The sequence below is a fragment of the Heteronotia binoei genome, chromosome 11 (genome assembly GCF_032191835.1).
Source record: "Heteronotia binoei isolate CCM8104 ecotype False Entrance Well chromosome 11, APGP_CSIRO_Hbin_v1, whole genome shotgun sequence".
Taxonomy (NCBI): Eukaryota; Metazoa; Chordata; class Lepidosauria; order Squamata; family Gekkonidae; genus Heteronotia; species Heteronotia binoei.
In genome coordinates, this window is record NC_083233.1 from 59,099,062 (window position 1) to 59,114,828 (window position 15,767).

The 15,767-nt window shown below is 44.7% G+C and overlaps 1 protein-coding gene across 2 annotated transcripts in view; it reads right to left on the reverse strand.

Moving 5' to 3' along the window:
* MED13L (mediator complex subunit 13L) overlaps nt 1-6,934 on the reverse strand; it is a 287,857-nt gene extending 280,923 nt beyond the window's left edge. For both annotated transcript variants that reach the window (XM_060250117.1, XM_060250116.1), the window contains exon 1: nt 6,775-6,934. In XM_060250117.1, the coding sequence (XP_060106100.1) occupies nt 6,775-6,834 (60 nt within the window). In that variant the 5' untranslated portion in view covers nt 6,835-6,934. The remainder of the gene's footprint in view (nt 1-6,774) is intronic.
* Between the last annotated feature and the right edge of the window lie 8,833 nt (nt 6,935-15,767).

The window sequence follows — 15,767 nt, forward strand, 5'->3', positions numbered from 1 at the left end:
CTGTCCATGTGAGACAAGACAGTCTATAGCAGATGTAACAATGGGTTACAAAAGCACTGAATTAATGCAGGTCATTTTCATTAGACAACCACCACCCCTTAGTGCCAAGCACTATTAAGAAACTTTCCAAGATCAGGTTTATGAGCCACATATAGCAAAATTTAATCCAGAATTAGGGTAGATGAAATCAAATACAGAAATCTATACTTGTACAAATTCTGCAATCTAGAAAACACTTCAGATTCAAAATATGCAGTCTCTGAACAACAACACTTTTATTCAATACTATAAGAATTAACATAAAGTGCTTCAAATCTTCATTAAGGAATAAAAGCAAAATGAAACTCAAATCTTCCATTGTAGAAGAAATCTTCACTAAAGTCTGGATGTGACATTTGTCTGAAGCCTTTAGTTACTTCCTAGCTAAACAATTATTTTTCTAAGATACTCAGCTTACTAAAATGTTGCAGTGCAGCATATTTTCAGAGGTCAACATAGATCAACAAAGTAGGAACCAAACTTAACACTAGAAACATGCCTTCACTGATAATATCACAGGTTTACAAGTCTCTTGGCTCAGAACTTCCTACTCGCTATGTCCAAAAGAATTTAATAGGAGTAGGAGGAATACTACAGGACACAGTGAGGCAAATGCAGATAGAAAGTTTTTTTCTCTTTGCCTACTTCACATTTTTAAAGATACAAATTAATTCTCTTGCCTTCCCAGAGATAATTAAAAACATAACAGCAATTGTTAACACTTAAAAGAACAGAATCATGGACAATAATGAAGAACAATATAAGAAATGTGAGTCTTTATCTGATCTCAAATTAGCTTCTATAAACCTATCATTTAACAGCAAAACAGACCTTTCACTGAATTTGGCCAGTAAAAAACCTGTATCATATTTCCCATCTAATTATGAGAAGTTACTATGTAGCAGATGGATATACAATACACGCTAACCTATCCAGGTGCCAGACCCAACCCCCCCCCCCCCCAGAACCATCTCTTGGGATCAACCTCCCCCAGCTGGATCTTAGTGGGGGGCGGGGCTCCTAGAATCCATGCTCCACTCTGTGTGAATGCCTACATCGTGCCCCTCCACATCCAGGTTATTTCATCACCAATCAGCATTTCTAAGAACCTGTGGAAATCCATGAGAAACCCAATACTGCCAGATTCTACACAGGCATTTCATATCCTACCAGAGAGAATACCTGAAATGCAACAAATCCTTTCTATAAAAGACTTGATATGAAACAGCCAACAGTCAAAATCACAAGATCCTTAACATGTTTATATCACAAGACTGCTCGAACACTAAAAAGTTATTTTCAAAAGGAAGTATTCTCATATGACAACAGACAAAAATACCATGATAAACAATGCCCATGTCAACTTGTTGTGAACTTCCCAGATCACCTTTTTCTCTTTTACAAAATGCAGTCAAGAGGGCTACCATTTGCAGTGGAAGGCCAGAGTGTGTTGGAAATTCTTAACCCTTTCCCCTCTGGTAATTTTCCCACTTACAACCACACTGCAGAAGATATAAGTCAAGCATCTTTTCTCACATAAAGGGGGGGGGGGAGCTGGAGTGGGGAATGATTTTTAACAAATGACTCACCCAGATGAGCACTTGAGGAAAGGGGCAAAAAGTTGTGCCAGCAACTTCAGCTACACTACTCATGGCTGAGGAAACCCCAATATCTTGCAAGGGCAAGGAAGGTAGACGACACCTTCCTCTGAGTCTAAATCTAATCAACCATAGGCCAAGAAAGACTTCCTCATTGCTCCAGAGGAGAAAAAGAACAAACCAGTTGTCTTCCCTCTAGAGCAATGCCATCAGGAAGGAAGCTTGATGGGGAATAGGGAGGCTAGCAATTGGGCCAACACTCACTCCTATAATGTAGGGACCAGAACAAAGACTGTAGTCCAACCCCAGCATAGGAACCACAAGAAAGTTGCCACAAAGGAAAACTGTCAGAATGGAAAAGGTTAAAATGCCCTAACAGCAGTCCTTCAGAAGTGTATATATGTATGTGTGTGCACGTGGATTTTGGCTGTCCAATGTCTTTCCATCTGAAGTAGCAGTATCAGGTTCTCCCAGTTCTCTCTTCATGCACTTTAGTTGTTAACTGCTGTTTGTGCATGTCTTGTCCACAGAATCTGCACCAGAACAGCTTTACAAAGACTGTTCTGCTTAAGCCTCTGCTGGTATGCATACTGGGAAACAGGTAATTAAAAAGCTCTGGTTTTGCTTATGTAAAAACAAGCTGAAAATGCCTTGAGATATAGGGCAGAGAGGTAGCTCCTCAAGGCTGAACTGTAGACTACTGTTACCTAATCCTGTAAGAAGAGAGTCATCCCTGCATTCACAACGAGGATGAAGAGGAATTTACACCATACAATTTATGAGTTTGGTTTGCTCTAATTTTATCAGGATTACATCATAAACATTTTGGGGCAAGTAATTAATCTTGAGAAATATCAGTGACAGGCATACATAAAGTGATCTAACACAAACTAAACATACAATGTTAAGAAAGCAGTCTTCAAATAATTAACCAAATTTTTTAATAGTTACCAAGCTAATACAGGATACAAACACATGTACATAGATACTACATTATGTAGGTATTAACGTAGGTAGGCACTACATTTTAAAAATGCTTATCAAGTAAAACAGATATGGGTTGCAGTTCCTGCAGTAAGGCTGTCAAATTAAATTGTCACCAATGCGATTCAAGCTGTTTATAAAAACGACTGTAGCCAAAGATTGGAAATATTAATGGATAAGAGCAGTTTTAATGAAGTAAATTGCACAAAATCGAAGTGGTTTTAATAAAAGCATCCCATCTCAATGTATGTTTTGAACAGCATCTCATTTCACTGTAAGTATTTAACACTATAATATCTGCATTTCACAGGCATCATCTAGTGGTTACAGTGTCTCTCTAGGATCTCGGAGACCAGGTTCAAATCCTGCTGGGTGACTTTGGACCAGTCTCACTTTCTCAACCTAACCTACCCCACAGAGCTCTTGTGAAAATAAAATGGAGGAGGCAAGAATAGTGTGCAGCCTCTTTGAGATTTTGGAGAAAGCACAGGATAAAAATGTACTATATAAGCAAAACCAGGACATGTAGATTCCTATGTTTAGTTTAAGTTAAGGTTATAGCTTTCCAAGGAACAGTGGGAGAAAAGTTCCAGTTGACAAGCAGCACTTTAATAGCAGCAACAGTATGCGGTTGCAAACCAGAAATTAAAAGCAGAATGTAAAATCATTCATACTATTTCAGTCATGTGTATGAACATAACTGGTGCTTTAAAAGCATTCTTCTTCACTAGCAGGAAAAAAACCAATTCTGAACGCAGCAATTCCTATTGGGTAAAAAAACAGGTTTCTGTACTTTTTTGCAAATCTATTAACTGTGAAAAAATATGTTAGAACTGAATGCTTTTTAAAATGTCAACATTACAAGCAAATCATCATTCCTGTACCTCTTTTCAACAGGCTGCCTTTTTATAATATTAGCTTCTTAAAATGTTGATTTATCAAAAAGCAGCAAGAGTCATGTTTAATTCATTTGGTAATGCTACACAATTAAATCCCCATTATACTCAAGTTAATAGAGCTGGATCACACCCCAATGGGCACAATCCATGATGCTAAGCAACTAAGGAGCCTCCCAGTAGAAAGATGTGGTATGCAATAGGAAATACGGTACATTTCCTATTATAGACCCATTGTATTCTCTTCATTATAGTTCCTATTGATCATTTAATATTTGTTACCTATGCTTTAAGTGATTTCATTACAAATAAGACCCTAGTGCACCAAAATTCCCTTACACAATACAGTATAAATTAAGTTAGGAAAGAAAATGTTATAAAGTGGTTAGAGTGGCAGACAGTGATCTGCAAGACCCAGGTTCAAATCCTCACTCTTCCACGGACAGTCACACACCCTCAGCCTATTCTATCTCACAGTACTGTTCTGAGGGTAAGACAGAGGAGAGAATAATGAGGAAAACACCTTGGGTCCCCACTGGGGAGAAAGCCACAGTATAAACGAAGTAAATACATAAATAAATATAAAATATAATCTTCCAATATTCTTGAAGGCAAAAATGGATTTAAGGAATTCTGAGCGAATGCAACTCTGGCTGCTGTTGTTGCAAACAAGAACACTTTTTAAACATAAACTGTACAGTCTTATATAAGACTTTACCAAACCCAGTGAAGCATGCAGTCCAATGTTATAGTTTGGATGTAACAAAAATATATCTGCTTTGTAATGGTAAAACATTTCCTGAAACAGCCCCACGGATTATGTGGACACAACTTCTATTTCAGAAAATGAGATTTATTTTTTATATAAATGTGGATGTATCATTGATGCCACCTAGTTATATTTTAAAAAAAAATATGTGGGTGGACCATCTACAAATATATTGAAGCTCTCAAAGATCTTCTCAGATTCTTCACCAAGTATACACATAAACCACACAAGTTAACCTATAATCATTTGGTTTTGCATAAAAATATTCTATCACTACTGCTTAACTTGCTTGCAGGTTTTTTTTGTTTTTACCACTGAAAGTGTGATATACACACAAGCCACAACTAGTCATATCTGCTGGTCAATCAATCATTACAGACTTAAATCTAAGCAGATACTGAAAAAAGATTAACAAGAAAGCACATTTCTGGCAAATCAACCATTCCAGGATAATATAAAAAATGTAACAAGCACCAGCCAAATGAAATGGATCTGAAAAATATGGGAAGCCACCAAAGTTACCCAAAATGTAACACATCATCTATCAACTTTAAAAAGAAGAGTGATTGATGTTTACAAAATACTACATAAACATATAAAGATAGAGTTGCTGTAAAGATACAATGAAGAAGCAAGTAGCTACCTTTGGGACAATCAGGCAGAAAGGAAAGTGGTCATATTACAGGTCTGCACAGAGTGGCTAGACTAAGAACTGTCTTTAACTCTTTCAGACCTGGGACCCACTCAATCGCTGTGTGGGACCCTCTTCATCTATCATTCTTTTTTTCCCCCTCCCCATCCACTTTTCTTTTATGCCAACCTGATACATCATAAACAAGTAAAGGATTGTGGTGCTACAGATGCAGAACATTTTAACTATTTATCAAATCAACAGTTATGGATCAAATGATATAAACAACTCAAGTCCTTCATTCCTTATCAAATCCACCCAAAGGGAATGATAAATTGTTTAGGACCTCACACCTTGTATTCAGTCCCTTTCTCTTACACTGGAGTTCATACAGGCCATTCTAATTTAACCTGTGTTATTAGCTACCATTTCATTTGTAAACAAACCCATGCACTAAATAAACCCATCTCTCAGGAGGCTGCTGACCAAGGAAAGACCCACCAACCAAGACCTCCTTTCTACCTGCCTTTCAGAAAAGTAGATCCCTGATGCTTTCAGCAATCTAGTTGGGAAACAATTGTCTGCCTTATTCATGTTCGGCTGACCTTTTCTGAAAAGATCTGTAGGTAGCTGCCAATCTGAACAGCTGACCCTTGAAGTGGTTCAGAGAAAGACAAGCAATCCAAGTACAGAGTGAAAGTTGTCAATTACCAACCTCATCTTGTGGGGAAGAAAGAAAAGAACCCTGCTTGTTTTCTCAAGACCAGCAAGCAAACGCTGCAGTTTTGGATAGAAAAACCGGGTGGAGGGTTGTTTTGTTCCCATCCTCTCCCAACCCGGGAGAGATTGGCAGCAAAAGAGAACTAGGCTGCAACCCCAGTCAAGCCAGCTGCCGACTGCAGGTCGCCAGAGAGCCCCGAGTGAGAGGCTTGCACAGAGGATCACGATGCGCGAGCTGCCGGAAACGGCAGTGAGAAATGGGAGAAAGACCATTCACCTTCCAATGCACAAAACCCCCAAGGAGGTGATGGGATCGCAGGCCATAGCAAGCTTTTCCTTCGTTCCACGCATCGGAGAAAAGCACGGGAAGGAGAGAGAGTGGCGTAGCTAGAGCGCTGCACAGCAACCGTTCTCTACGCGCGAGTCCCCGCAGGGCGCAATGCCCGCTTTGCTAGAAAGAGGAGGGGGGACCGAGCTAGAAAAAAAGGGAGCCGGGAGCCTGGGGGGGGGGGTGGGGCCGGCGGGGGGGAGGGGTGAAATCCTAGCTATAAAGGAAGGTGAAGTTGTTGCCACCGGGAGAGCGAGAGGGTGTTGGAGCCGGTTCAACAAGAGGAAGAGGCAGTAGCAAGCCTGGAGCTGAGCCGGGGTTGTTAGCCTCCGACACACACTTTCTCTCTCTCTCCCCTCTTCACCCCCCCCCCCTTTCCGGCTCCAAGGCACACTTTCCTGGCTGTAAGCCCCACGGGAGAGGAGCCAGGCTTGCTTCCGAGCCAACGCTACCCAGGATCGCTCTGCGAGCCCGCAGCCCTTAAAGGAGGATGTTTCCAGCTTAAAGGCCCGACTTCCGAGAATGCATTGCACAGGATCGAACCTCCACCGGCGACACCTTTCCTTCCGAGGAGCCACGCACGGGATCGAGAAACCTGCCCAGAGTTCTCTTGCACTGCACACTGTTCCCCGGGAGTGAGCGAAAGGAAAAATCAGCCAGTGGCTAGGGGGGAAAGAAGCTGTCTTCTGGGTAAACATGCACTCGTAGGATCGGGGTCTCTTTCTTCCCCTTTCCAAGCAACCCCCCCCCCCCCCCGCCTTCGCGCCGCCCTCCCCCAACCCCGGCCTCCCTCCCCCTCCGTCACTCACCAGGGAGAAGAGGTTGGAGTGACAGTCCTCCAGGCTCGCCCCGTTCGCCGCCGCAGTCATGATCCTCCTCGGCGAGCCCGGCCTCCAGAGCGGGGCATGTCTGAGGACGACGCTGAGGTGGGCGGGCCCGGCCGGCCGATTGACTGACTAGAGATGGGGGGGGGAGAAAAGCGAGCGAGCCGCGCTCGGCGAGGCCCCCCCGCCCGCTCCTCCTCCCCCCGGCGCAGAGGCGGGAGGGGGAGGAGGTGTGGAGCCGCCGCTCTGCCCGCCGCGGCCACACAGCGCACGGGAGCCGACGGGAGGGAGGGAGGGGCCGGGCTTGACTCCCACTCAGTTACTCACTCACCCGCCCGTGGGGGGGGGGGGGGCGAAGAAGCGGCGGCCGGCGGTGTGTGGCGGGCGGAGGGTGTGACGAGATGTGGGGCGGCAGCGGCGGCGGCCCTCGGGCGTTGAGCAGGCGCCGGGTGGGTCCCTGCCGGACGGCCGCGGAGGAAGAGGCCTCCCTGCCTCCTTCCTTCCCTCCCTCTCGCTCCTCCGTCTCTCTCTCTCGCGCGCGCGTCGCCTCTTTTCTCCTCACAAGGACCGGATTGATCGAGCGCGGATTCCTCTGCTGCCGCCGCTTCTCCTCCTTCTCCCCCTCCCAGACGGCCAGAGAGACCCGACAGACGCGCGCCTGGCGCCCGCTCTCCTCCCCCAACAGTCTGTCCGTCTCCCTTCCTGCCTGCCCCCAGCCGCCGCCGCCACGACTACCTCCGGCGGGCTCCCCCTCAGCGCCGTCTCGCACACACTCGCTCGCTCGCTCTCCGCTCTGACAGCAATGGCGGCCGCCAGGAGCACCGCGCATCGCCATTGGCCCAGCCCGACCCACGTGGGATTGTCTCCCGGCAGGATGGGAGGGAGGGCATGGAGAGGAGCGCGACGGCTCTCTGGCGCTAGAGGAGACGTCCATGACAAACAACTGGGGCCGGCTCGCCTTCCCCCGCCGCCGCTAGGGGCGCTAGGGAGCGGGGAGAGAGGGAGGGGAGGGACAGAAAGGAAAGGAGTGGGGCGGGCTGGCTGGCGCTTCGCCACAGTGGAATGCGCAAGGCTGCTAGCGGGCTCTCGCTCTCCGGCGCAGGTTCCCAAGGTGTTTGAATGGTGGGGAAAGGGACACAGCACGAAAGAAAACATTTATTGTCGGATCAAATTGTATGGGCTTCATTGTCGGCAGATTGCACGAAGCTCGCAGTCATGAAAGTTGTACAATCGGATTTTTAAACGAACCTAGCCTACTAAAAGGAAGGGGGGGAGTGGAAGAGGCAAGAGATACGCAGTGCATGCCTGTGGATTCGGAAGTCCCGCTTTGTTGAAAAGGGACGCCTCGCTTCCAGAAAAGTATGCTTGAGATTGAACCCTCAGGTCCAAAAGTGTTTTTTTAAGGTAAATATTGGATTGTCAACGGTGTTAGTGTAGCATAACCCCATTCCCCAAAACGAACAGTTATCCTCAGGTGTGTTTATATAAATTTGTTAGCCATGTTATAAATAACACATCTGAGGAGAACAAACAAATTACAAACACACAAACACGTGTCTTCGTTTTTATCATGTTTTTCAGCAAAAAAAAAAAAAAACTAGTTCCCAAAGCAGCTCAGGAGAATCAACAGATAATGCAAATGGCAATTCAATAGAAATGATCGCTGAGAGAGGGGATTCTTAGCTAGTTGCTTATTGCCCTCCCTCAGATGTTCTCACTGCATCCTGCCGGGAAGTGCTGCTGGAGTGGTGGATGTTTGTATACAGGGCTTTTTTATTGTAGCAGGAACTCCTTTGCATATTAGGCCACACACACCCTAATGTAGCCAATCCTCCAAGAGTTTACAGGGCTCTTAGTCCAGGGCCTAGTGTAAGCTCCGGGAGGATTGGCTACATCAGGGGGTGTGACCTAATATGCAAAGGAGATCCTGCTACAAAAAAAGCCCTGTTTATATAAATATGGGGGGGGGGGATCTTGAACACAAATAAAATGTAAACTCTCTGTACCTATGTATATATCTGCCAAGCTTATGAATCTGGCAAAGTGAGCTCTAGTCCACAAAACGTTGTGCCAAAGTAAATGTGTTGATCCCTAAGGTGCCAGAAGACTCCCCCAGGGCCAGTTGCAGGTTTGCTGGAACCCTGGGCAAAAAGTGCTTAGAGCCCCTCCCTTCCTCTGCCCACCACCAGCCTCCAACTTACAGCATTCTTCTAGCCCACCATCCTGCATCCCACCACAAGCCACACCTGCCTGTGTGTCCTACTCATGAGCCCTCCCACGGCATGTTCTCACAGTTGCCCACAGCCCCTTTCCCCAAGGATATCAGGCAGAGTGCAACTAGGTGTGTCCCCACCGTGCCTGCCTAAAGCTCCACTACTATACACAACTTGCACGACTTTCTCCAGCAGCACTGGGCAGTCCAGGCAGCCAAGAACGTGGCTGACAAGATGCTCATAAGCAGATGGGGGAAGGGTGCACTGAAGGATGGCAAGGCAGATATAGATGAATGCAGGGCCATCCCTGCCACTAGGAAAACTAGGCAATCACCTAGGGTGTCAGCCTTCTGGGGGCACCAAATTGTTCTGCTATCAGTGCGGGGGGGGGGCAGAAATTAGCCTTGCCTAGGGTGTCAGATAGTCTAGGGCCAGGCCTGGGTGGATGGGGAGTTGGTGGCTGTGGGCCCAGCTAGAAGCTCTGGGCCCTAGCAGTTGCCCCATCTCAGGGTATGCTGAGACGAATGTTCCCTCTAAGCTGAGTTAGTGTGAACCCCCCAGCTCACACATTTTTGTCTTAGCTCAGGAAAAATGCCCCCAAAGCAAGCTAATTTATGCAGTAGCTCACAACTTTAATGCCAGTAGCTCATGAAGCAGAATTTTTGCTCACAAGACTCCACAGCGTGGAGGGAGTATTGGCTGACATCAACCCTGGACTCCTGGTTTTTCTTTCATAATAACACAGTCACCCCCCTCACATTTTAAAAAATATATATAGTCACAGGTCTACTCAGAAGTCAACCCTGTTCAGCACTTACCATTTCCTTTTGTTGCTTTATTCTCAGGCTAATTAAGTTCTTTCTGCTCTCTTCAGACTTGCCTGTTTGCATTAATCTATTGTACATTATCCATACATGAAAAAGAGGACTGGATTTTTATCCCACTTTTCACTCGGATTCTCAGAGCGTCTGATAATCTCCTTTCCCTTCCCCTCTGCACAACAGATGCCCTGTGTGAGGTAGGTGGGGCTGAGAGAGCTCTGAGAGAACTGCTCTTGAGAAAGCAGTACTTTCAAGAACTGACTGACTCGAGGTCACATCAGCGGGTGTATGGGAAATCAAGCCCGGTTCTCCCAGATTAGAGTCTGCGCACTTAACCACTACACCAAACTGGCTCTACAAGTTTGAGAGTGGGGCTTGAGTGCATCTGCTCACTTTACAGCCAGCCAAAGGCACTGCTTTTGTTGTACTGCTTCTTATCATCAGCGAGATTTAAAAATAATAATGAAGCAAAATTATGAGCTCCACGATTCATCTACCTAGGACCCAGATTTACAATTAACCCTTGTCACAGTGAGGTGTTTCTGAAAGCAAGCATACTTTGCAGGGCTCCCAAGATTTATGTCGTTGGCCAGCTCAAGCAGAGCCAACCAATCTAGAAGAGATGGAAGCTCGGGTGAGAAAATAAATTTGTCATAGGAACAAAAACTATCAGAAGAGGGGAAGAGAAAACCAAGACCCTGAAACCAAACAAGAGATGGTGGCAACCATTCTGCATGTTTATACATGGAGCTAATCTGGTTATGTCAGAGAGGAGCAGATAAGGCTGCATTTTTAAACACCAAAAATGGAGTGTAGGTAGAGAGTTCAGAACTCTACCCCCTCCACTTCCAGAAGTCACCACAGGGAATGGTTGCTGAGAAAGACCAAAGAACTGCTGTCAGTCGCAGAGACCATGGTGAGCTGGTGGAACTGACAGTCTGGTTTGTATAAGGCAGCTTCATCGGTTCACAGAGCACCTGCATTGCATACCCCTAGCATCTCCAATCAAAGGATCCCAGTTAGCTGATATTGGGGAAATACCTCTTTCTGCCAGTCAGAGCAGACGATACTGAGTTAGATGAACCAGTGGCAGGGCTTTTTTGTAGCAGGAGCTCCTTTGCATATTAGGCCACACAGCCCTGATGTAGCTAATCCTCTAAGAATTTACAGGGCCTACTGTAAGCTCTTGGAGGATTGGCTACATCAGGGGTGTGTGGCCTAATATGCAAAGGAGTTCCTGCTATAATTTTTTTTTTAAAAAAAGCCCTGGCCAGTGGTATATTGAAGAGTCATGTTGGAAAGTTGTGTGCCCCAGAATGTGCTCTTCTAATGCCAAAGAACAACAAAAAAAGACACTAATGTGGATGTTTCCTTGTGTCTTGCTTAATGTAGGTGTTCTCTTCTCCTTCTACTATCAGGCTGTATCTAAAATTAGCAGTGACTCATGAAAGCTCATCCCTGGTCACAAATTTTGTTAGTCTTTAAGGAGCTACTGGACTCTTGCTCTTTTCTACTTTCTACAGAGCAGGGGAGAAATGGTAATAGATTGATGCAGAGGGAAATCTTCCCTACCTAGACCAAGGATGTAGAGGCAGCCGGTGGCAGACAGAGAGCTGGTTTCCAAGGCTCAAAGACAAATGTATTAACTGACAGCAGAATCATAACTGACAGCCATATGGGTGAGAATTGGAAAGTTCCTTGTTTTTTGTCATACAAAAGCATAATAAATATGTGTGTTTAATAAGGCTTTGGAATAGCATGTTAAGCAGTACAGGGATCTTTCCTTTCCTTGGCAGAAGAGGAAGAGTGGATGTAGCTGGGATTATATAAAACAGGGGTGGCCAAATGGCGGCTCAGGAGTCACATATGGCTCTTTCACACACAGTGTGGCTCTTGAAGCTCCACTGCCCTGTTGACCAGCTTGGATTATGCATTTACAGTTAGTTGCTTTCTTTCCACCTCTCTCTCCCCATCTTCCTTCCTCCCTTCCAGCCGCTGCCACCTCTGTTGAGGCCGCAGGGCAGGTGGGTTCAGGAATCAGTCCCTCAGCCACTGTTGTTGGGCATTTGGGGGAGGTGTTTTTGTATTTATATGTGCATGTGTGCATGCATATGGGAGTGTGTGTATATATATGTACCTAGAAGTCATGGAAACCTCTGGTGACTGACCCTACTGGGGTCCTGGAGGATATTCAGGGAGGTGCCTGAATAAAGCCCACCCCCACCTCCTGATTGCTGGTATTCCAAGAAGGTCTCCCATTCAAGTACTTGCCAGAGTTGACCCTGCTTAGCTTCTGAGATCTGACAAGACCGGGCTTGCCTGGGCTATCCGAGTCAAGGCAGTCCCTCAGCCACTGTTGAGGTGATGAAAGAAGTGGGCAGGGGAGCTACTACCACCACTGTTGAGGCAGCCAGGTGGGCAACTGATCAGGTGAGAAGGTCTCTGTCTGCTGCCACTGAGATGATCAAACTGCTATGTGGCCAGCCACCAGGGGTGTTGCTGCCACCACTCCCATTGTGGCAGTGAAGTGGTCAGGCAACCAGGTGAGTAGCCACTGCCATGAGGCAAGAAATAGAAGAATGACAGTAGGCATGGGGTGAGAGAGAGAAAGTAAGAGAAGTGGAGGGGAGGGAGAAAGATAGAGACTGAGAGAAGTGGAGTAAGAGGGAAGGAAGCAAAGATGTGTCTCTACTTATCAATCTTAAATAGTAACAAGTCTAAATATTATTAGTATGATGCAAAAAAAAAAAGAGAGACTACAACTTCTTCCTGAGTGGAAAAAACTCATGTCTGAAAATGGGGGTTTCAAACGGAAAGGTTGTGGTAACGAAATACGGCAACATCCCTAATCATGATATTCAAGTTGTGTGTAAGAAAGGTGGGGTCAGGAGCCAGTTTGATGTAGTGGTTAAGTGTGTGGACTCTTATCTGGGAGAACCGGGTTTGATTCCCCACTCCTCCACTTGCACCTGCTGGAATGGCCTTGGGTCAGCCATAGCTCTGGCAGAGGTTGTCCTTGAAAGGGCAGCTGCTGGGAAAGCCCTCTCCAGCCCCACCCACCTCACAGGGTGTTTGTTGTGGGGAAGGAAGGTAAAGGAGATTGTGAGCTGCTCTGAGACTCTTCGGAGTGGAGGGCGGGATATAAATCCAATATCATCATCTTCTTCTTCTTCTTCTCCTCCTCCTCCTCCTCCTCCTCCTCCTCCTCCTCTGCATATTAGGCCACACACCCCTGATCTAGCCAATCCTCCTGGAGCTTACAGTAGCCCCTGTACTAAGAGCCCTCTAAGTTCTTGGAGGATTACATCAGGGGGTGTGGCCTAATATGCAAAGGAGCTCCTGTTAGAAAAAGAGCCCGATATCATATTCTCACAGTGTCTCCTTCTGCCACCATAATGGCCACCAGAAAGAACCAGGACCATGTGATCAATGGTAACCAATGAGGAAAGGCTCCGCCCCCTATATATCAACACCTGCTGCCTCAGGGCTTTGTTCCTTGGTATGTTTCAACATAGGGTGCAAGGGAACATTCTTTCCTGTATCCTTACCACATGTCTCATGAAACAAGAAAGCAATAGCAGCTGAAGCATCTGGAGGACTTCAGGAAAAGACTGATTTCCACAGAAACACAGAAAGGCAGTGCCTCCCCCTGCCATAGCAACAGAGTTACTTTATAATCTTAATTCTTTTAATCTTGAATTGTTTTAATTTGTTTTTATTGTAAACTGCCTTGGGAGCTGTGGCTGAAAGACATTCTAGGAATATAGTGAAATAAATACATAAGGGAACTAGGACCAGGGTACTGACAGATAATATCTAAAACAGCAAACACAGGGGCTATAAAAGATGCCTCTACTCAGCACTCTGAAGAGGTGATCATGAAACATTTTTATTACACTGCAGCGCTTTATTCATGCTGCAAAGCTCCATTCGGTTTTCTTTTTTGTTTTAATTGCCAAAAAAAAAAAAAGTCAGAGGCCCTGAGTGATTTACCAATAAACTGTTTTAGGGCATACTTTACAATTCTCAAAGCACAACTCAAGACTCAAATAAGTCAAGGCATATTTGGGATTGTCTTTCTCTGAGGCTCTATGAGGAGGTTCCTGTTTACCTACTATCCATACCCTTGACTAGGCAGGTCATTAAAATCTAATCTCCTGTTTAAGTTGCTTCCAGTGTAAGCACCGGTCACTTAAGACTTAAGGGAACATGCACCAGTGATATGTCATAAGTAAAATCAGAGTGAAAGAGATATGACAGAAGATGTTTTCAAATTCCTGCGGTATTTGTCTTCCTTGTTATAGAGAAGGGAATGCTTATCTACCGCTTTAAAATACACCATCAGTAGATAATCATTCCTTTCTCTAACCTCCTGTAAAATGTCTTCACAAAAACAAGAAAAATTAAGTTGGGAGTGGGGTTGATTTTTAGCAGTAGGAACACAATATGAAGCCCAAGGCCAAATTACACACAACCTAAGAGATAGAAAATATTTGTATTAAATAAAGACCTTTGTACAATAATTCCAAAATACAACCAACATTGCTAAAGCAATCTTCCTTCACAAACAAAATATAAAATATGCAGTACAAACTGCAAATTATAAAAGGCTAATTACCAGTTTTCAGCAAATACAATTACAAATTTTCAGCAAGTACAGTGTTAACAATAATTGCAACAAACACTATCATTACAGTAATCAAAAGGTTAGAGTTGGAATCAACACTTCTCAGTTTCAAGCTATTAAATCCAAAATTATATTAAATTAAGATTAAGTTAAAAGCAAACCATCTGCTTGTAGGTATAGGAGGATTCACCTTCTAAAACCAGTCCATCTACTTTGCTGCTGGATTTCTTTCAAGGTCTTATTTTTCTAGATTTGAATACTTTGAAGCCTACTTTTAATAAACTTCAGCGTACTTTCTATGGGGTACCACTGTCTTAGTTTGTACTTCTTTAATTCACTTTGCATAATAAAACTAATGAAAGCATAACGAATCAACAATGATGATGACACTGGAGATCTATGCTGAGATCTTGACGTGTAAAAGTAGATGCGAAAAAAATAGAATACTGTGCAGATGCAGTGGGCCACAGGGGGCTTGAGTTTGGTTTAAAAAAAAAAAAAAACCTCTTTCCCTCCAAAACAAAATCTATTTAATATTAACACAACTTGGTGTGCAAGCATTTGAACTGTGTAAAATTCTTCATCAGACTACCTCTTTTTTTTAGAAAAAAAGAGGAGAGAGGAGAAAAGAGTCTTTATCAGCATCCTGAATAGGATGCTTTGCTGAGTTCCGTAAGCACAGGGTGTGGTTTAGGAATACCAGCTTCCAGGTGGGGCTGGTAATTCTCTCAGAATTACAGGTGGTTTCCAGACTAGAGAGAGCAATTCTGCTGGAGTAAATGGCAGAGGGCATATTGTGCCATAGAAGATTGATTCCACTATGCAATATGTGAAATAGTAGAGTCTACTACGAAATCTACTGCAAAATCCCTGTCCAAAGTCCCCCCTCCACAGTCAATGCTCCCAAATCTCCAGGAATTTCCCAGGCTGGTTGCACCTTAAAGATCAACAAAGTTTAATTCTGGATATAAGCTTTCATGCGCACACACACATCATCAGATGTTGGATCTCTGACTGGTATGTTTTTAATGACACCCACTCACCCATCTTTCTGCTTTTGGTTCCCAGCATGCAAATGTTCAACCTGATCCAACCCCACCGTATGCCCACTGCACTACACAAAGCACTCTCCACAGAATGGTGATAAAGGAGAGGAGAAGAACGCAAGAGAGCTCATAACAGAAGAGAGTTTTTTCCCCTCCAAAATTCTCCGCAGCAAAACTTTTGACCAGGTCTTGACTCAAAGTGGAATTGGTGCATTAAGATTTGTACCATTCCAGTTTTTAAAATGTCCTATAAAATGTCCTATACAGAGAG